The 20,347-nt window shown below is 34.7% G+C and overlaps 1 protein-coding gene across 2 annotated transcripts in view; it reads right to left on the reverse strand.

Moving 5' to 3' along the window:
* Window positions 1-3,449: 3,449 nt before the first annotated feature.
* LOC120418183 (furin-like protease 1) overlaps window positions 3,450-20,347 on the reverse strand; it is a 404,647-nt gene continuing 387,749 nt past the window's right edge. For both annotated transcript variants that reach the window (XM_052711106.1, XM_039580483.2), the window contains exons 12-13: window positions 19,497-19,587; window positions 3,450-4,233 (exon numbers count right to left, since the gene is read on the reverse strand). In XM_052711106.1, the coding sequence (XP_052567066.1) occupies window positions 3,473-4,233; window positions 19,497-19,587 (852 nt within the window). In that variant the 3' untranslated portion in view covers window positions 3,450-3,472. The remainder of the gene's footprint in view (window positions 4,234-19,496; window positions 19,588-20,347) is intronic.

Consider the following 20,347-nt stretch of genomic DNA (forward strand, 5'->3'; position numbering starts at 1 on the left):
GTGCCCAAGGGGTGTAAATACTTTTTTTACATACTGTAAATCTGAAAGTCGTTGCCAACTTCGCAAGTGGTCCGCTACGCATATAAATTAAAATTAGAAAATATTTGTGACTAGTCGAAAACAAGCTTATCGATCACCTTATCTACTCATAAATGGTCAAAGAATCCACGTATGGGGTAAGTAATTTTGCTTTTGACACTATTTTTGCATACATTGTTTATTCTTTGTAATTTTTCTTTATGTACTATGGCTAGATAAAACATTGAAGATTTTGTGACAAACAATTTAATTGTCCAAATAAAAACATTTTGGATTTGCATTTTGATTCATAAATATAAGGCATGAGCCAGTTTTTACTATTTACTGTGTAATTTCCTTTCTAGTCTATTCAACGCACCATTTCACCAAGGTTGAGGTCAACCAGTAGTAAAAACTGATAAGAAAAACATAAAGGATTACTCTCACCCGACCACACGGTATGCTTTAATCTCAAAAGTGCGTTGTGTTTATACTCTATGCCACGCGACTTTGGCTGACTGTGGAAGGGAAAAAAGAAGGAAAATATAAACGGCAATTACATCGACCAACAAAATTTCTGCGCAGGCTCAACTCGAGGGGAAGCATAAACTTTGGGGTCCCCAGAAACACGTGCACTTTGAATTTAAAAAAAAAAATAGATAGGGCCGAATGGTTTTTGTCCAAAGTTTGTATAGCGAGTTAGTGCTGTTCGCTACTCCCACATATTGCGTGCAATTTTTGCTTGTTTGTAAAGGCGACGAACCGCCCTAATTCTTCAGACAACAACCATTCAGCCCTGTCTAAACATTTTTGAAAAATTCAAAGTGCACGTGTTTCTGGGGACCCCAAAGTTTATGCTTTCCCTCGAGTTGAGCCTGCGCAGTCATTTTTGTCATTTTTTGTTGGTCAGTGTTTTTTAACAATTTGTTTTGGCTGGAATCTTATCTCCGAATAACACAGGAGCGGGTTTCTGTATTTTTGAAGAGTGAAAGTTTACTGACGATTTTTTTAGTTATCCTGGATCCCGTTAGTTTGAATTCTAAATTTACTAACATTTCAATTTTATCCAAAACATTGTTTTCACTCCGAATAACGTCGTCGGAAAATCCGGAACCGTTCTTTTTCTTACATGTCACTTCATGTGTTATCAGATAAAGCATACAATTTCCATTCTTCTTATATATATTTTTATTTAGGTTTTCTATAAAATCCAGAAGTTACAAACACACCTCCTGTGTTTAAAAAAATGCAATAAAATAAAAATGTCGGGAAAAAGTGCCAGCGAAAAGCATAAATCATTAAGCATTTTCTACCTATCAACTTTGTCCTACATTACTGTACAATTTCCCTTGTTTTTCTTCTTTTTTGAGTGCAATTAAAAATAATAATTTAGATTGAATATAAAGTTTACTAACTACTTAGTATAAAAGTTTATATAACTCTGGAAATTCTATATAAAACTTATCTAAACTTAATTTTGCAAACTTTTAATTTAACTAAATGTCAATATATTACCATAGAATTGCTAAATAAACATTTTGGAGTGGGTATAACACCGTTTTGGGGGTCTTTGTATCGATAGAATAGATTTTTCGTTGGAATTTCGAAAAAAAACGGAATCGACGTAACACCTTATAATGTGGCCCTCTTAAACCTTGCGGTTTCGTCAACGGATCCACAGGCGTGTATCGTTCTTTTTGCGACAAGACTCTGCCTCCCGGGTCTCCTAAGTGTGAAGGTATGGGCACGGGGAGAGGGCACCGAATACCTATATTTATTTTGGAATTTCGCACCAACCCGGAATTACGTCGTCGAAAAATCCGTCTGCATCCGAATCTGTCCACGATTCACAAGTCAACCTATGTGGCATCGGAAAGGGCATAAAATTTCCGATCTTTTGATACCCAAACATCTAGGTTTTCTATAAAACCCACGTTTTTAAATACCTAGGTAAAAACGTTGTTATGGTTTCGTTTGAGCAACCTGCCAAAAATGTATGGACTTTCGTAATTTTTGTTCTCGTGGATCAAACTTACTTTTTTCCAAGGTATTTAAAAACGTGGGTTTTTGAGTCCTGCTTCCAAAATTTTAAAAATATTTTTTTTCGAAATGATCACATAATTTCACAACAAGTGAATAAAACTGTTGGTAAAAAATAATATTCTGTTCTGTTATGTAATCTTTTAATTTGGCCCGCCACTCTAAAACTTTGAGCACCCCTGTTTTATGCGCTGTATTTGAGCAAAAAAAATTCCATGCTTTTATATGGCGGTTTTTTGTCCTCTAAAACACATCCAAAAAATAAAAACTAAATGAAAATGTGATTTTAGGGAAATTCAAATTTTGTAAAAAAAAGTCTCCCAATTTTTTTTCCGTGCACCAACTCTGAGCAGTTCTTATCATTACCTACAACTTTGCCGAAGACACCAAACCTATCAGAAAATTCCTTCATAAGATAAATACAGATCTTCGAATATTTACGTACCATTTTTGTATGGACAGCTGCCACTTTATGGAGCCTTGTATGGGTGAAACCGACACGCAACATGTTGTTTAAGTCGTCGTTGTCGTGCTATCTTGTCGCACGTGCATTTTGTGGCAAATTGGTTAAGAAAGCCAATTTGTGCAGCCTTTTGACCTTCACAGATCTCGAAAATTCGATTTCAATCCTGAGATATTCGTTTCAACCGAAAAAACTTCCTGCATTGTTGTCACTCTTCATATGAATGATGTTACAATCTTATCGTGCTATCCTGACACACCCTGAAAATTTATGTAAGTGCGACAACTGGCCAAAGGGATTTCAGGTCAGAACGCATTTGACGCATGTACAAGCCCGACTACCGTAAACATTTTTTAATTATAACTCGGGACTCCACCAACCACATTCAACCAAACTTCGGAACAATGCACAGAATGGTCAACCAAAGCAAACGTGTTTGTTATTGTTTACAATGCGTGCTCTTTTTTTTGTTTAATCAAGGCCAAACATTAAAAAACGTTTTTATCGGAACTTCAAAAAGCGACGTGCGGCAGGATAGCATAACAACGTCGAAGTACAGATTGACCAATTAACTGAAGACCAAGCGACTTCACTATTTAAAAAGGCCTTCTGCTAATACAATACCAGCTTATCCCATTTATTTAGCTACAACACATTTCTCATCTCATTGTTTAATCTTACATAAATACTTGATTAAATTTTCAAAAGGCCCTATCTGCATAGGAAACCCATGAGGGATAGGTTGTTTTGAAAATTTAATCTAGAAATACTTGATTGCAATTACCAATGTGGGATGTGATACGCTGCATCGATTCGAAAGACACACACCTGCTAAAATAATTATTTATTCACAACTTTGTTCGGCTAAGACCACTTTAGGATTGATTAAAAGTAAATACTGCCTAGTTAGCTGATGTACCTATTGTGTTTGAAATGCAATTCTTGTGCTGCTCATCTCTCCACCGGCGCAATAATCGGCATAAACGAGCGCGACTCTCGCCCATCGTGGTGCTCGTCTTCCTCCTCCTCCTCGGAGCTACTCTCCGCCAGGATGTCATCGATCTCGTCCCGCACCAGCTCGGCGTACGACGGCACCCCGCGGCTTCCGCTGGTCGCCGGATCCGACGTCTGAACCCGGTCGTACTGGTGGTGGTCGGTGGCGAGCAGAACGCCCCGGAAGCACCGTCTCCAGAGCAGATAGATTCCGGCAAAGGCCGCCACGAGCGTCACTCCGACGACGGTTATCATAATGAGGTAGTCCGCCGGGAGCCACCGCTTATCGTCCGACTCCGGGTTGGCCAGCGTCGACGTCGCTGCAGTTTGGTTTGAAGATTTATTGGTTCCGGAGGATGCCTGGGGTCGTTGCTTACGGTTGATGGTGACGCATAGGCGCAGCCCGTCGAAGGCAAATTCCGGCTGGCACTCGGTGCACTGGTTCGCGGCAGGTCCGCTGCACTCGAGGCAGGTGGCGTGACATGGGATGCAAAAGTGTTGGTGCTGCTGGCCCGGCTGAGGTTGGGTGTCACGTTCCTGCGGTTCATTGTCCAAATTGTTGCCTCGACGACGACGACGGACGGATCCTGGCGGCAGGGGTCGTTGCTGCTGGTGCTGTTGCTTCTCATCCTGCTCCATGGTGCTAGTGTCCGGGAACGTGCTGGCCGGGCAGGACGAGTAGCAGTGGCCGTTGTAGAAGAAGGACGCAGAACCACATTCTAAAATGGGAGAAAACGCATTTTCGATTTGGGTTCGATTTCGGGGGGTGTGGGAACACAAAACCAAACCAATGCCCAAAAAGCTCCGAGCTTTTGCTGTGGCAGTGGTGGTCGGACCAGATGGGACCGATTAAGCACAGATAAGCCCCGCGGAACGATTATTTTATGTGTGCTAAACGTGCAGTAACGAGCTGGTGATGACATTCTGAGTGTGGACGACGCATGGATTTGGACGGAGTGTTAATAGAGCGATTTGTGGCCAGTTACCCGAGGGGTTAGTTAGATATGGACGACATGCAAAAAGCTGGGGGAAGGAATTACATTTGGTTTGTTTGGCTACCGGTTTGAATTTCCGGATCCATTTCAGATGCGATGGGAGCTATTGTAATAGACCAGAGCGGAATTTGGTTGATTCCAAAAGCCCAGAAGGATTCATTTATCAACTTACAACCCCAATGGGGAATTTTCAGCCTGAAGAGAATTTAGAATCAAAAGAAAGTTAATTGTAAAAAATTGGAATATGATTAAACAAAATAGCCTTATTTAAATTGAATAAAGTTTCAAAATTCCAACCGACATTTGTTTTATAAACATTTAAATAACTTTACAACTACGGAAAACGTACGGAACTGTATGGAATCACCATACCATTCTGTACGAATTTGATTAGAACTCTTCATGTTGCGGAAAAATTTACAACCTATCAAAGTCACCCCGGTTTACGGTACGTAATTTCTTATGACAAATATTCTTGAAAATTGCATAAACTTGTTGAAAAAAAGTTTACAATGAATCACCTTTAATTTGATTTTTTTTTTTGCGAAATCAACGAAATTTATACTATGAAAAACAAACTTTTTGACAGTTTGACAGTTTGCCGGCATTTGTTTGCAGAAACGTCAGCCTGCATACATTTGGCTTTGTTTGCGAGTTTGGCAAACTGTCAAACACAAAAAGGGCGAGTTTGTTTGTTTGTTTGTCATAGTCTGATACCTCCTTAACACGGCCTAGGTCACCCTAATGGCTAATGACCAAACAAAAAATACGGTTCTAGGGGAGAGTGGGGAGACTTGATCCCCGGGGAGACTTGATCCCAAGCCTGTATCTCGTCAGCATGTGGGTAAAACAATTTGCTTTGTTCTAGAAAGTTGTGCGAAATTGACTAAAACTCATTGTAGAAAACAAAGAAAAAAATTAAAAAATGTTTGGATTGAGTTACACACATTTTTCTAAGAAGTGCTGCAAAAAACTTCCAAGAGATCTTTTTTCTTTGTTTTGATAAGTATAGAAAACACTCAAAAATTATTCAAAAAAATATTTTTTATGCATGAATTGTTTGATAAACATATCAACTCCAAAACCCTTACGCATTTGACGTTAAATTTATCGTCATACTATTTTTACAATCAATTGTTTAAAAAAGTGCGTTTAGGGAGACTTGATCCCTGCATTTTTACAGTCACTGGAATCAGCCTCAAGATTAAATAATTTGGCTGGGTTTTCGTACATAGTTTCCTTTAGTATAGTTGTACATAACTAACTGCAGTTTGAACCATTTTTCAAAAGTTTTGTAAACAAAAATTACCAGCTTTTGTAAACATGCTCAATTTTGGTCTAAAAAAGAAAATTTTAAGTTTTTAAATATTTTACATGCTAAACTTGTTATATTTTGAACACAAACGTACAGGTTTAATGTGAAATTGCTGTATCTTATAGAAAATTAAAAGTTTGGATGAATAAGAAACATTTTGCTTAAGATTTCTTCAAAATGTTGAAAGGGGGATCAAATTACCCCCAACATTTTGAAAATGCCGGTTTAAAATATTTTTTTAAAAAGCTTGGCATTATTCGAAGAGTTTATCTGATGAAATACCCTTATCAGCCAAACATAGTTGAATGTTTAAGCTTTCAATTCATGCAAAAAGATCATAGTTTTGTGAGAAATTGACAGAGTTATGTGTGATACAAAAAAAGGGGATCAAGTCTCCCCACTCTCCCCTAATCATTTTGGCCAAGGCTTCCACTCCTGTTTTCGTGGGGATTTGCCGTATGGCTTATTTACAAATTATTAAAATTTTCTTGAGCCACCTTGCGCCTCCTCCCATGGTACTTTCTATGGGAAAATACGTTTTTTTTCTTATGAAAAACGCAAATTTCCATGAGTCATATCGATTCATAACATTTTGCTCCCGTCATACCGTGCAACTTAAAGGGCCATTAGACTATAACAAAACAAACAAACAAATAAACTAGACAAGACAAGCACCTTTTTGGCGTTTGACAGTTTGCCGGCTCCGCCATATTGTTTGCGAGTTTGGCAAACAACTTTTACACTGTAAATTTATGGTTGCCCTGCGATAAAATATTATTATTTTTTTCATTAAATATTTTAGAGCCGTGTTTTTTGGTAAAAATATTAATCGAACCGGTAGAAGTAACTTATATGGTTACAAATGAAAGTGTAGGTGTAGGTGTAGGATAATGAATTAAAAGTACTTCTTACAAAGAATGTTTTGGTTATCGAAATGTAAATTATGATTTGACTATAAATATATTATTTGACTTTGAATAAATTATTTGACTACATATATAAATATTATTGTGATAGACCTAAAAAACTTTTAAACAGGCACAGCATGTTTAATTACCCGTGATGAATTTACCCGAGCAGACGGAATTAACGTGGGAATAACATTTTTTGATAATTGCAAATACTAGGCCAATAACATTTTATGTTATGTTAACAAGATTTGTTATTCGCCGTTATGATTTTTTTTTGTTATTGGATTGTTATTGTAATAACAGACTAATAACATTTTTAGTTATTCTTCGAACAAATCTTTGTTATTATTTTTTGTTATTTTAACAACTAATCCGATCATCCCAATAACAGTTGGAGGTATTCTTCCATAACAAAAAATGTTATTCCCAAGTTGTTTTGGCTCTCAACCAATATCAGACCAATGACAAATTTTGTTATGATAACATAAACTGTTATTAAACTCTTATGCAAAAATGGATTTTGCAAGAATATTCCATAACACTTTTTGTTATTTTAACAGTATTTGTTATTGAAATGGCATGAATTTTGTTATTACCGTCTGCCCGGGTAGTAAAAAATAAATAGTAAATTTATACTGTGTTTTGCTTCACAAATATTATGTTTTTATTTTATTTTTCATAATATTTCGAAGTTTTTGCTTTAATTTGTGCTTCATAAGTAATTTTCAGTATAAAAAAAAAAAAAACGAAGTTGACTTTATAGCTGTCAGCCACCATTGCTACTAGTACCAACCACTAGTGTCTTCCTTTTTATCTATAAGGACTTCGCCGCCCTGGGCTTCTTAGTGTATGAAAGTATGGCACGGAGCGACGGCGCCGAATACCCATATTTACACAAAGAATTTTAGAGCGCCCGCCGCGGGATTCGAACCAGCGACCTCTGGATTGTGAGTCCAGTGCGCGGTCCGATTGATCCACACGGGCGGAACAGTATAAAGAACTATTAATTTAAGAATTGAGGTTATACATGTAATATAAACGGTATGTTGATTTTCATACCTGTTTAACAAAGGAAACACACAGAAATACCGTAATATGCTAAAAGAAATATTATTTTTTAAATAATAGAACATGATTATCAAAAATTTCCAAAAGTCTATAAGCGTGTTAGTTTGCCCAAACTTTTCCCCAAAAAGTTTGCCAAACATGTTTGCTGTAGTGTAATGGGCAAACAAACTGTTTGTTGTTTGTTTGTTTGTGATTGTCTAATGGCGGCTTTAGATCTGCTATTTTTGAAAAAATAAACAGTTTGAATCATTTTTTACGTGGTTTTATATGTTTAAAACGGCGTACGCTATCGAAATTTTCGCAAAGTTTTATTTTATATTAAAAAATGATGTCAAAAAAAATATGACTTCATTTTCTATTTTTTCTAAAGACCATTATTTAATGCGACTCGGTTGCAAAATTGTGGTTAGTGTTTATTTCAAAATGTGTAGGTTTTCTCCCCAAATGTTCAAATTCAAAAATTGAGAAAAAAAATGAATTTTGAGAAATTATTTTTTTTGTAAAAAAATTGATGATTAAAAAAAGGCAAATAAAGTTCTTATCAATACCTACAACTGTCGAAAACACCGAATCGATAAGAAAATTCCTCTAAAAGAAACAGATTTTCGAATATTCACGAAGTATTTTTGTATGTAAAGCTTCTAAAATTGTTTGAAGCCTTGTATTGGTGAAGCAATGAAATACACCGTAAAACAAATCATGGTACTATTACATCTGGGGATAGGTACATCTTTTATGTGTAATTTTACCTAAAAATATGTGTAAATTCACCTCTATTCCACTGTTTTGTCACTTTTTCAGTATAAATTGAGAACTTTTCCTTAGGACAATTATGACAATGTTAATTACAACAGATAATATGTTTTAGTTTTTATATCAAAGCATGCATGTTAGTACTTACCAAAACGAATGAGTTAAAGCTAGTTAGAAGGTAGTAACCACACCAATCGTGTTAAACTCACAAGACCCATGTGGTGTGAGTGAATTATTTACAAACCCGTTTTACAAGTACAACAACTAACAATCAAAATGTACAAAGCCAATGTGGTTTTGATCAAACTTAACCTATGTGTTAAACATAACATTAAAACTAATAATAGACTATACCTACTATACATAACAAAACAGAACTAATCAGCGAATAAATAAAACAACTCCAAGCAAACAAATGCAGAGGCTTTTTTTGATATGGTGTATAAAACAGGAGGGTGGGTGTTTTGCGAAAAAATGCTTTCTAACTAAACCATACACAAATAAATGAATAAATAAGTAAGAACCAAACGAAATGCAATCAACAAACCAGACAAAATAAAAATAATGAAACGGTGTTAACAATGTCTCTCCAAAAACTGGTTTTCTTTTCGTATTCTTCTCTGTAGTAAAACTACTGTTGATTCGTTATTTTGTTATGAGTACGATTTTTAATTTATTCGTTTTCTTTCTCTCAACAAACCTTGTTTTTTTTTTCATCGCAATTTTCGCACGTTTTTAAATTAATTTGTTTGTGTTTGTGTGTCTGTGTGTGTGTATTTCTTTTTTGGATGGCCTAAGGTTGTGTTATAAAGTACGAAACGTAGTCGGTATTGTTTTCTCATTATTTATTGTGTGTGTGTTTTTTTTTCGCTTACACTAATTTTATCCATTAATTTCACCGTCCGTTTCCCAATTTCTTACACTTGTTTCTTTAGTAGCCTTATTTCAGTTGGAAATAAAAATCATAAATACATAACTTGCTCTTATTTCCGCTTTGATTTCGCCTATCTAATGTGCATTTCAAGATTCTTGATTTTAACCTCTTCAATTCATTAAAAGTTAGTTGCCTACCCGGAAATGAGTCTTCCTAAACTGGGTTTGGAAACGGGATAGTTTACAAATTTGTGCCTTTTATCTTTTTCAAAGTTTTGCCTAATAAACCTTCACCACGACATCGCTCGTGGCAATTTGCCGATTATGTTTCCATTTAGCTATGAAGAGTTTGTTCTGTTCTCGACTACGGCTTAGATTATACCCCTCTTTCATTGGCTTACTTATTTATTTATTTATTTATTTTATCATTTTTTCTGCTCTTACTGAGTTGAATTTAGTTGCCAGTAAGTAAGTTGCCTGTTCTGGGGCTTCAACCTCATTTGTTTGCGAGAGAGTATTTTTATTTATTCAAGTAGTAGGTAATTAATAGTTTTGCTGCAAAAGTTTCACTGTCGTACAAAAAACTGAGTTCGTGTGATTAAGTTGTGAGCGTAAGCCTGCGTTTTGTTTTTTTCTTCTTCGTCGTGTCTCTATTTAACAGCACCAATTTTTTTTGCGTTTACTTTTATCCCAAATTTGTTTTTTTTGCTATCGTTTAGTGATTTTTTTTTCTTCTATACAAAATTGATTGCGTTTTGTTAGGCTTCCCTAGCGGAGCAGGATCAGAAACTGTTGTTTTTGTTGCTTGAACGGTGATGGCAGTGTCCACTTTTGAACTAGATGATTTTTGGGTTTTTAATTTCAACGAAAAGTCTGTTCGCGATCAACTAAGTTTGACGAATTTGTATGCACAGAGAGAGCGAGGCAGCAACACGCTCTCCGGCAAAATCACGATTCGGTGCTTTTTGAGCATTCTTGATAACGCGTTTCTCTCTCACGGCAGCAGCAGTTTTTGCACTCTCAAAACTTTTTCGCACGTCTCAAAACTTGTAATGAAGAGAGAAATCATCGCATTCGCGTTCTCTCTCTAACTGAAATTTAAAAAATTAGCAGGAAAGACCAATTTTTGTTGGCTTTAAGTTGTGATTTAATTTTTGTGTTTTTATTTTGGTTTAAACTTTTTGGGTACTTTCTCACTCATTAAAAAAAAGGAATGGTAACGCTTCCGCCTCGTAATCGGGGTTCAAATCTCGGTTCGGACCAACACAACTGATGATCTTTTTCCTTCTGGATTCGATTGCTTAGAATAAGCAGGGAATTTATTATCACAAGCCACCGCAAAAAGCATTCATTCCCTCCGACAAGAGATTGCAAAAACATTTTTTTTAAAGCAAGCAAACATAAACTTAAATTTGAAATTCAATATTAAGAAAATTAAAAAAAATAAATGTAAAACATTTGGCATTATTTCATTTTCAAAGAAACTTTTTTGAATTTTCAAATTAATTTCTATTTCTTGAACAAAAAAAAATTAGAGAATTTTAAATTTTTAAATGTTTGATTTAAAATTGTTTAAAAATTTAATCAGCAAATTTATAAATTATGAAAATTTTAATTTTTACTTTCAGCTAAGCAAAAAAAGAAAAGAAAAATGAAGAAAAAAAACCGGAGCGACATTTATAGGATTTTAATTTAAGTTAGAAATCTAGACTTTTTTTATTAGGTCCCATAAACATATGAAACACAATAGCACAAATTTAGAAATATTATTCAAACCACAAGAATTGTCTCAAGATTTATATTTTTAAAATATGTACTGGGGTAAGCCAGAAAATGTCCATGTCAGTTTTTTGGAAAACAGTTTTTTCAATTAATAGTATAAATAGTGCTTTAAAAAATAGTTTCGTTGAAAATGTTTTTTTTTTAAGCCGAGATAACTTTAATAGTCACTGTGATTCTCACCAATTTCCGCCTACAAGTTTGCATATTGAATTGATAACGTCATGCTTTGCTTTGCCTGCTTTGTTTGTCTGCTTGCATTTCTTGACTTTTTTTTGATAAGGTCCTATAAACAATTGTAAACATTGAGTGTATCCCGCTTACTCCGATGGACTTTGACATAAGGTGTGAAAGGGATACACTCAATGTTTACATTTGTTTATAGGACCTTATCAAAAAAAAAGTCAAGATTTGTTTGCGGAAACGTCAATATTGGTCGATACACGAAGTGATTTGTTTACCTTTTTTTGGTACACTCCGCAAACGTCAAACCATACAAAATTGCTGCCGGATCTTTTTCCGGGAGAGATCCGGAAAAAAATCCGGCAGCAATTTGTAATCATTTGACGTTTGCTGAGGGTGCCGAAAAGTTTGGTTATGTTCTGCTTGCAAAAGACAATAAGACTATGACAAACTCGCAAAAACTAAATTTTTGACAGTTTGGAAGTTTGTCTGCATTTGTTTGAAGAAACGTCATCCTGCATAAATTTTGCTTTGTTTGCGAGTTTGGCAAACTGCCAAACACGAAAAAGTGCGATTGTTTTTGTTTGTTTGTCATAGTCAAATACCTGCTTAAGGTAACTTTTAACGCTTCGTGTGAAAAAATCACAATCAATTGTTTGTTCAACTTAGTCGAATAATTTTTACTAAATTTTGAGAACAAGTTAAACGAAAAGTTCCAAGTTTGATCAAAATCAATTAGATATTGATTTTTCCATAAATATATCAAACAATTTAACAGCATAATTCATACATTTTCTAAATTTACTAATATACTTGTTCTACTGAAAATGCCTATAAATTTCAACAAATTTATGAGTTCTTTTTCAGTAACACTTAAAACTTGTAATTTTAAAACACATTTTAACTGTTCATGGAAATTGTCCACAGAACCCGATAATGTGAATCGTTTGCCGATTTAATTTTTTTTTCTTTAAGTCTTCATTTTTTTAACATGAAATACATCAGATTAATAGTTGATGAACTACCGTTAGTTTGGCGACACTTAATAATATATTTTTAATAAGTATTACTGGATCTCAGCAAAGTTTGGACAAACTCCCAAACCTTGTGAAGCAAATTTAAAAAATGTTTTGAATAAAACTTATTTAATAGGCAATATAATAACATTCACCGGTTAGTCAATATTTATTTCAACAAAATGTTTTGTTGACTTTATTTTGAAAACTACCAAAAATTGAACACAACTGATTTTCGTTTTCAAATCTCATTTCAAATCTTGAGAAAGTTTTAAAATATCGAACATTTTTTCAAACAATAAAGAATATTGACATTTCAATTCGGCACCACTGTCAAATTAATGTTGACAGCCGTTGCTTAAATGTCGTATCTTTTCGGTCTAAAATAAAAAAAAAAAAAGATCGTAATATTTTTCATGGTTACCCGAGCAGACGGAAATAACTTAGGAATAACATTTTTTGATATTAGAAAATACTAGGCCAATAACATTTTATGTTATTTATAACAAGATTTGTTATTCGCCGCTATGAAATTTTTGTTATTGGATTGTTATTATAATAACAGACTAATAACATTTTTAGTTATTCTTCGAACAAATCTTTGTTATTATTTTTTGTTATTTTAACAACTAATCCGATCATCCCAATAACAGTTGGCGGTATTCTTCCATAACAGAAAATGTTATTCAAAAGTTGTTTTGGCTTTCAACCAATATCAGACCAATAACAAATTTTGTTATGATAACATAAACTGTTATTAAACCCTTATGCAAAAATGGATTTTTCAAGAAGATTCCATAACACTTTCTGTTATTTTAACAGTATTTGTTAATGAAACGACATGAATTTTGTTATTACCGTCTGCCCGGGTATCCATATCTTGATGGGGCCTTCCCGAGCAGACGGAAATAACGTGGGAATAACATTTTCTGATATTTGAAAATACTAGGTCAATAACATTTTATGTTATTTATAACAAGATTTGTTATTCGCCGTTATGATTTTTTTGTTATTGGATTGTTATTGTAATAACAGACTTATAACAGTTTTAGTTATTCTTCGAACAAATCTTTGTTATTATTTTTTGTTATTTTAACAACTAATCCGATCATCCCAATAACAGTTGGCGGTATTCTTCCATAACAAAAAACGTTATTCCAAAGTTGTTTTGGCTTTCAATCAATATCAGACCAATAACAAATTTTGTTATGATAACATAAACTGTTATTAAACTCTTATGCAAAAATTGATTTTGCAAGAATATTCCATAACACTTTTTGTTATTTTAACAGTATTTGTTATTGAAATGGCATGAATTTTGTTATTACCGTCTGCCCGGGTTACAACTTTGCTGAAGATATAAGATCAATTTTTATACTAAAATTTTTAAGGAGACGTTAAGAAACACACGAGTGTAGGCAAAATGCCTATTTTTTTAAATAGAGAAAGTACCCAAAGTTTCTGTAAAAAAATATATTAAAAATTTAGCTTCCACAAGAAAATACAAATCAAGAGAATGGTCAGAAAAGTGAGGACCGGATTGCTTCCAATCTCTGAGGCAAAAGCTATGCAATTTTGTTAGCATCAAGGAATAGACCTATAATCTCGCGTGTGAACAGAACATTTACGAAAAGTGCATTTTGTCGTATCTAGAGAAAACAAATGCAATTCATTTCAAGGTGCAATCTGTGTGCTCTCAAACCGTAACGAGTGATGTTTTGAAACAAGAAGAAAAAATAAAGTATTTACACAGTTAACAAAATCAGACCATTTGAAATAAATGAACACTTGGCTTAACAGGAACAGATTTCGTTCGCGGAAAAAAAATCCCAACCAGCTAATAAAATATGCAATAATAATCAACGAACGCACTTTAATTGAACTGATTGGCGGCGACATATGTTTGGCTGTCTGTTTGCTGCATCACTTCAGCAGTTCGAGCGTTTGCGGATAATGCGCACTCGAAATTGAATTACGACGACGAGGTGGTACATGCACCTGGCTTCCGCTTATTGTTTCCGGGATTTTTGTACAATATTGGCTAATTGGTTTCGATACTAATGGGGTTGTTTTCTCGCAGATATGTAACGCGCACTAAAAGTGGAGCAAATGTGTTGTTGTTTTAAGTAAACTTAAATCCTTGTTTGATTTGGCTTGAGCACAGGATTCGCGATATATGTATAAACGTAACAGAATGATATTTGATATTAGGTTATAGCTACAGTGTGTTTAGGGTAAAATATATTTATAAGTGTTTAGATATTTAATAATTAATTGTAAAGTGTGTTATTGTTTCATTTGGCTTTTTTGATTATACGTGATTTGTGTGATGATTGGTTGATTATTTGATAGCTTTTTCGCTGATGAAAGGATATGTTGACGAAGCGCGTTAATTGAACTTATTTAAGATTCTAGGTGTGATATTCAAATCGAAAGCACGAAACTAATTGACAAACCGTGGGAGTTTGTGGCACGACATTTCGAAACAACACTCTCTTGACACTGATTGAAAATTCAGGAAATCAAAAAGAAAAATCCAGTGGGAAAATCCCACCCCCTTCGAATCTCCATAATTATGTTGTTTGTTCGTTTGACCATAAATGGCCGCGGTTTCACCCATGTAAAACACAATATTGAATTCAGCCCCCCCCTCCCACGCTGCACTGCTGGGCGGTAAGCGTGACACGCATGACTCAATTAATAATTATTATCGCACGTTAATTTACAGGACATTGTTTTAATGTTTTTCGACATCGGTTTTTTTTTTAATTCTCCCTAAAGGTTTTCGATCGCATAAAATATTTTCGCGAAACAAAAAAACAACATATGTGTCCCATTCACCAGAGCTGGAATAATTGACGCGCCAATATTATACATAATTTTTCCACTTAACAAAAAAAAATCGGCAGATTGATGATTTGAGTGGGTGTGCGATACATAATTAAACACTCATCGAGGGGGGAAAAAAAGACAGCAATAACAACACCACCGAATGTCGTCCATAATTAACAGATTGTGCAAGTGCTTGCGCGTGCAAATGATATGGTTCGATTACGCCTGGATTGGTTTTTTCGCGCCCCCAATCAAGTGGATTAATTACTAACGAATTCGCAAAAAGTATAATTTAATTCATTCGTTTTAATCGTGGGCGTTTTGTGATTGTTCGGTTGGTCTAATAAATGAAACCATTGAAAAACGATTATAATTTTTCTAATATAAATTAACAACAAGATCGTAGCATTACTTATTTATTTATTCAATCTTTAAAATTTTAATTGAATTTAATTTGTTGCAATCAAAATATTGCACACGATTGACCACTGCAATGGAAGACATTTATGTATCGTGAAAAAAAAGTGCAAATGGATTGTAAATGTAATTATTTTGACATTTTTGAACAATTACTTCAAATATTCATACACTTTTCGGTATTTTCGGTAAAACTGTATTTTTTTTCGGCAAAACGGTTTTTTTTTATTATAAAAGTAATTTTCTTCCGAAAAACACAAAAGAAAAAAATATCAAATATGAAATTTTCACCAGAACTATGTTTTGAGTCCCAAAGACGCCTACTTTGATTGAGAATTGAAAATTTTATTTCATCGACTTTTATACAAGGTCAAAAACTTAAAATCTCTACACTGAAATATTATTTAGTCCCGGGCAGACGGTAATAACAAAATTCATGCCATTTCAATAACAAATACTGTTAAAATAACAAAAACTGTGATGGAATATTCTTGCAAAATCCATTTTTGCATAAGAGCTTAATAACAGCTTATGTTATCATAAACAAATTTGTTATTATTGGTCTGATATTGGTTGAAAGCCAAAACAACTTTGGAATAACATTTTTTGTTATGGAAGAATAACTCCAATTGTTATTGGGATGATCGGATTAGTTGTTAAAATAACAAAAAAGAATAACAAAGATTTGTTCGAAGAATAACGCAAAATGTTATTAGTCTGTTATTACAATAACAATCCAATAACAAAAAAATCATAACGGCGAATAACAAAACTTGTTATCAATAACATAAAATGTTATTGACCTAGTATTTTCAAATAACAAAAAATGTTATTCCCACGTTATTTCCGTCTGCTCGGGTAGTAATCGGGTTTTTTGGATTACTTAATAAGGAAAGGAGCCAAAATTCCTAGAATTCAGGAATTTGGTACTTTTATTTTTTTTCAGTGTAGGCTCAAATTTCTGTCACCAGCCAATTTTTGCATGCAGAATCGACCACTACAAGTTCACAACGATCCGTGATTTTTTTTAAGCAAAGCGTATCACGCTAATGTACATGAACAAAAAATCCCGGGTTTTTATTGACTTCCTATCACTAAAAGTTCAAATTTCCTAAAATGCAAATTTTTAAATTTTCGAAATTGTATTATATGTTTCAAAAGATAAAAAAGGCACATTTTGCGCTGAAATTAAACATGGTGCCAAATCTGATACCAAAGTAATTAATTTTTTTCGGAAAAATGTTGATTTTAGAAAAAAAAACTAAAATATTGTCAAACTAAATTCCAAAAATTCATTTTAGATGAAAGATCAAATTTGCTATTGAAAATTACGTTAAACGTGATTGTTATCAAGTAACAGACATTTTAGGTAATTAAGGTTTTTTTTTAATCATTTTTTTTAAATTTTAGCATCGGTACCAGTTCTGCACCTTACAGCGCAAAAGATGACTTTTTAGTCCTTAAAACATTAAAAAAACGTATTTTTGGAATTCAACTATAAGTGATGTTAAGTTAATTTGAAAATCGGGATTTTTCCGTGTACCAACTTTCTACAACTTTGCCGAAGGCACCAAAACGATCTGAAAATCTTTTCTCATGATACAGATATTAGAATATTTTCATGTCCGTTTTTATGACCAGCCCGGAAATTGTTTGGAGCCATGCATGAAAAAAAAATAAAAAATTGTTCTGATCATGGCTCTGATTAAAATTTTGTTGCAAAATTATTTAGGACAGCGACTTCAATTTTTAAAGTTAGTGTGAGGATCAATTAATAGCTTGACTGCATGCAAAAATTCATGCAACTTCAAGAAAATATATATATTTTCTGATTTCATAAGTTATCTTTAAAGCCGTACAATATATCCAAAAACTACCTCAATTTTTTTTTTGTTGTGAAGTATTTATAATACTAAAATGTTTGGACAGTGCGAAAAATAAATCCATACTCTACAAGTTTACTAATTTTCCGGGAAAAGTGAAATATTTTTTCACGGGAAGTCCCGAGAATTCCGAGATTTTTTTCCCGGGACGGGAAATTGGACGCTCTAGTTCTAATTGGTTTCAATTTGAACCCAAAGAATCGACATATCGGTTATTTAAGATTTTAATTAAATTCAGCAATCTATTACTATGTTGTTTTAAACCAATTTCTGTATTTATTTCAATAGCACAAATCTTTTATTTAAACTGTAAGGCAAAACGCAACGTAATCAAATACATTTTTGCTGATTGAAGCACAAAATCAACACGAAACAATCTTAACGAAACTTAAAATTGGCCCCAGAGTAACCTGTAAATTTTGAAATTTTTTTTTGTATTTTTATGATTTCCTAAAAGAAATGGAAATGTGTCTTAGTTTAATTCCACTTCCAATGTTCCACAAATTGGTGAGTTTTATCCCTCTGATCAAAAGGAGATTATCCCGCAGGGACAAAAAAAAATCCCCGGCCAGGATTCAAATTGATCCAAAACCAGTCACAAGACTCCGGGTGCAGTTGTAACACTCGCAAAATGCATTTAAGTGGTAGCTGTCCAGTCCAGGGAACTCTCTCCACCAAAAAAAAAACGGCGTTAATTTATTTACCCTCCCGGTTATGTAAAGTGCGCCCATATTTTCGATTCAGCTGTTTGCGATGTTAAATTGATTTTTTTTTTCGAATTTGGAGTGGGATCCGGTGTGCGTGCGTTTGGGGGGATGTTGGTTTCGTGGGGAAATTTAATTTCATTCGGAACCAGCATTTGGCAGATGGTGAACCGAACTTGGTCGGCGGTTGAACGCATGGTTTGAACACGCATTCTGGTTTGTTGTAAAGTGGATTGATTTTAGGAACTAAAGCGGGTGGGTTGGGTGTTTTTGAGAATTATTTTAAATTTCAATGATGCTTGTAATTTCACTTGATATAATTGCTTTCTGACGTGCTGTTTTCGAAGTCAATTGCCGATTGAAATATTAATTTTAATTTTTGAACAGAGTCAAATTGAGTGGAATCTATTATTTTTTTTGATTATGCCACAAACTCCCAATTCAGATGACAAATTAATGTGAAGGGTCTCGTTAAACTTTGCAGAATTAAAAAAAAAACATTTGTTTCGAATTGACATACCGAGCAGATTTCCCATCCCCTCGGGTGTGCTCATTTGTCTCGCCCACATCTGTGCATGGGCCAGTGCTTTGGATTCGACTTTTTTTATCGTTTGTTTGTTACCCTACCTCGAACGTACGCGCCTGCAATAACATTTAATTTATTTTCCATTTATTTGAATTTATTACGGTTTTTTTTTCAAGCTGGATTTCGTTATATCTTCAGTTTTTTTTCGAATGCACGCTTTCCCTTTGAACCTCATTTAAAATGTACAAAATGCATGAGTTGGCTCAGATCCTTTTACAATTAAATTTATATATTTTAATTTGTTCCCCGCGTTGTTTTTTTCCTACGTTTATGTTAATTTGAGTGTTTCTTTTTTTTTTTCACTTTGTGTACTAGATATAAAAACCGTTCACGCGCGCGAGTTGCCGTTTTTTTCGTTTTTTAATACAATTACGTTTAATCTATATATGTGTTTTCATGTATCGCATCATTTTTTTTCTCTCCAATGACCACGTGTTTTCTCTCTTTATCTGTGCAGGCCATATATAAAATAACACGATTTACGATGCAAAAGGCGCTTTTGCGCGACACGATCGGGGTTAGGCGCTTCAGAATCAGTTTTTCTTGCATCTTCTTTTTTTTGGTTTTTCGCTCAATGTTTAGTCAATTATTAATTACCTACTAGGGCGGCTGATTAGCAGCTGTCTGAGTTGGAAGTGTAAGAGTAACAAAACGAGCAAACACGCACCTAAGCAGCGGGCCCGGTCGTACCGGGCGCACGCCAGGCTGGTCACGTCGCTCGACGCGGTCCGCTGGACGTCCACGTGGCTCTCGCCGATCTAGAATGAGAGAGAAAAGAAATAAGTGACAGAACACTCCAATCGCCTTAACCACGACAACCAGATTTTGACATTCTACTTTCGTTCGTTTGACACACAAACGAAAGAGTGCTACGCAAAGTCACTTCCATTTGACTTCCCTCTAGAAATACATTCTCTTAGAGAATCGTTTGACATTCTACCGAGATTCCGATCATCTCTCCCATGATCGCATTCATGTGCTTCTGTCACCACGCAGCAAACACAAGGAAGAGAGAGACAAAAACGAGAGAAAGAGAAAAATCACATTGTCTCGTTCGGGTGGCTGCTTGAGTCGTGCTCATCATTCGTTCGTTTCATCTTTGTGTTTACGTTCACCGACCGTCGCCAAGCAACGACGATCACGATAAGCAAATTTCATTTTGGGAAATGATCGCTGACAGAAAGTTCTATCAAATATCGAGCAGTCCGATTCAGTGATAGATCCCAAGCATTCAAGCATTGGTAGCGTGACGGGACTACGAAAGGAGCAGATTTAAAAAAAAAGGCTTTTGAGGGCAAATTTTTCCTGAGGTACAGGTTCTGTTCCGCCCGTGTGGATCAATCGGACCGCGCACTGGACTCACAATCCAGAGGTCGACGGTTCGAATCCCGCGGCGGGCGCTCTAAAATTCTTTGTGTAAATATGGGTATGCGGCGCCGTCGCTCCGTGCCATACTTTCATACACTTAGGAGCCCAGGGCGGCGAAGTCCTTGTAGATAAAAAGGAAGACATTAGTGG

Source organism: Culex pipiens, chromosome 3 (assembly GCF_016801865.2).
Source record: "Culex pipiens pallens isolate TS chromosome 3, TS_CPP_V2, whole genome shotgun sequence".
NCBI lineage: Eukaryota > Metazoa > Arthropoda > Insecta > Diptera > Culicidae > Culex > Culex pipiens.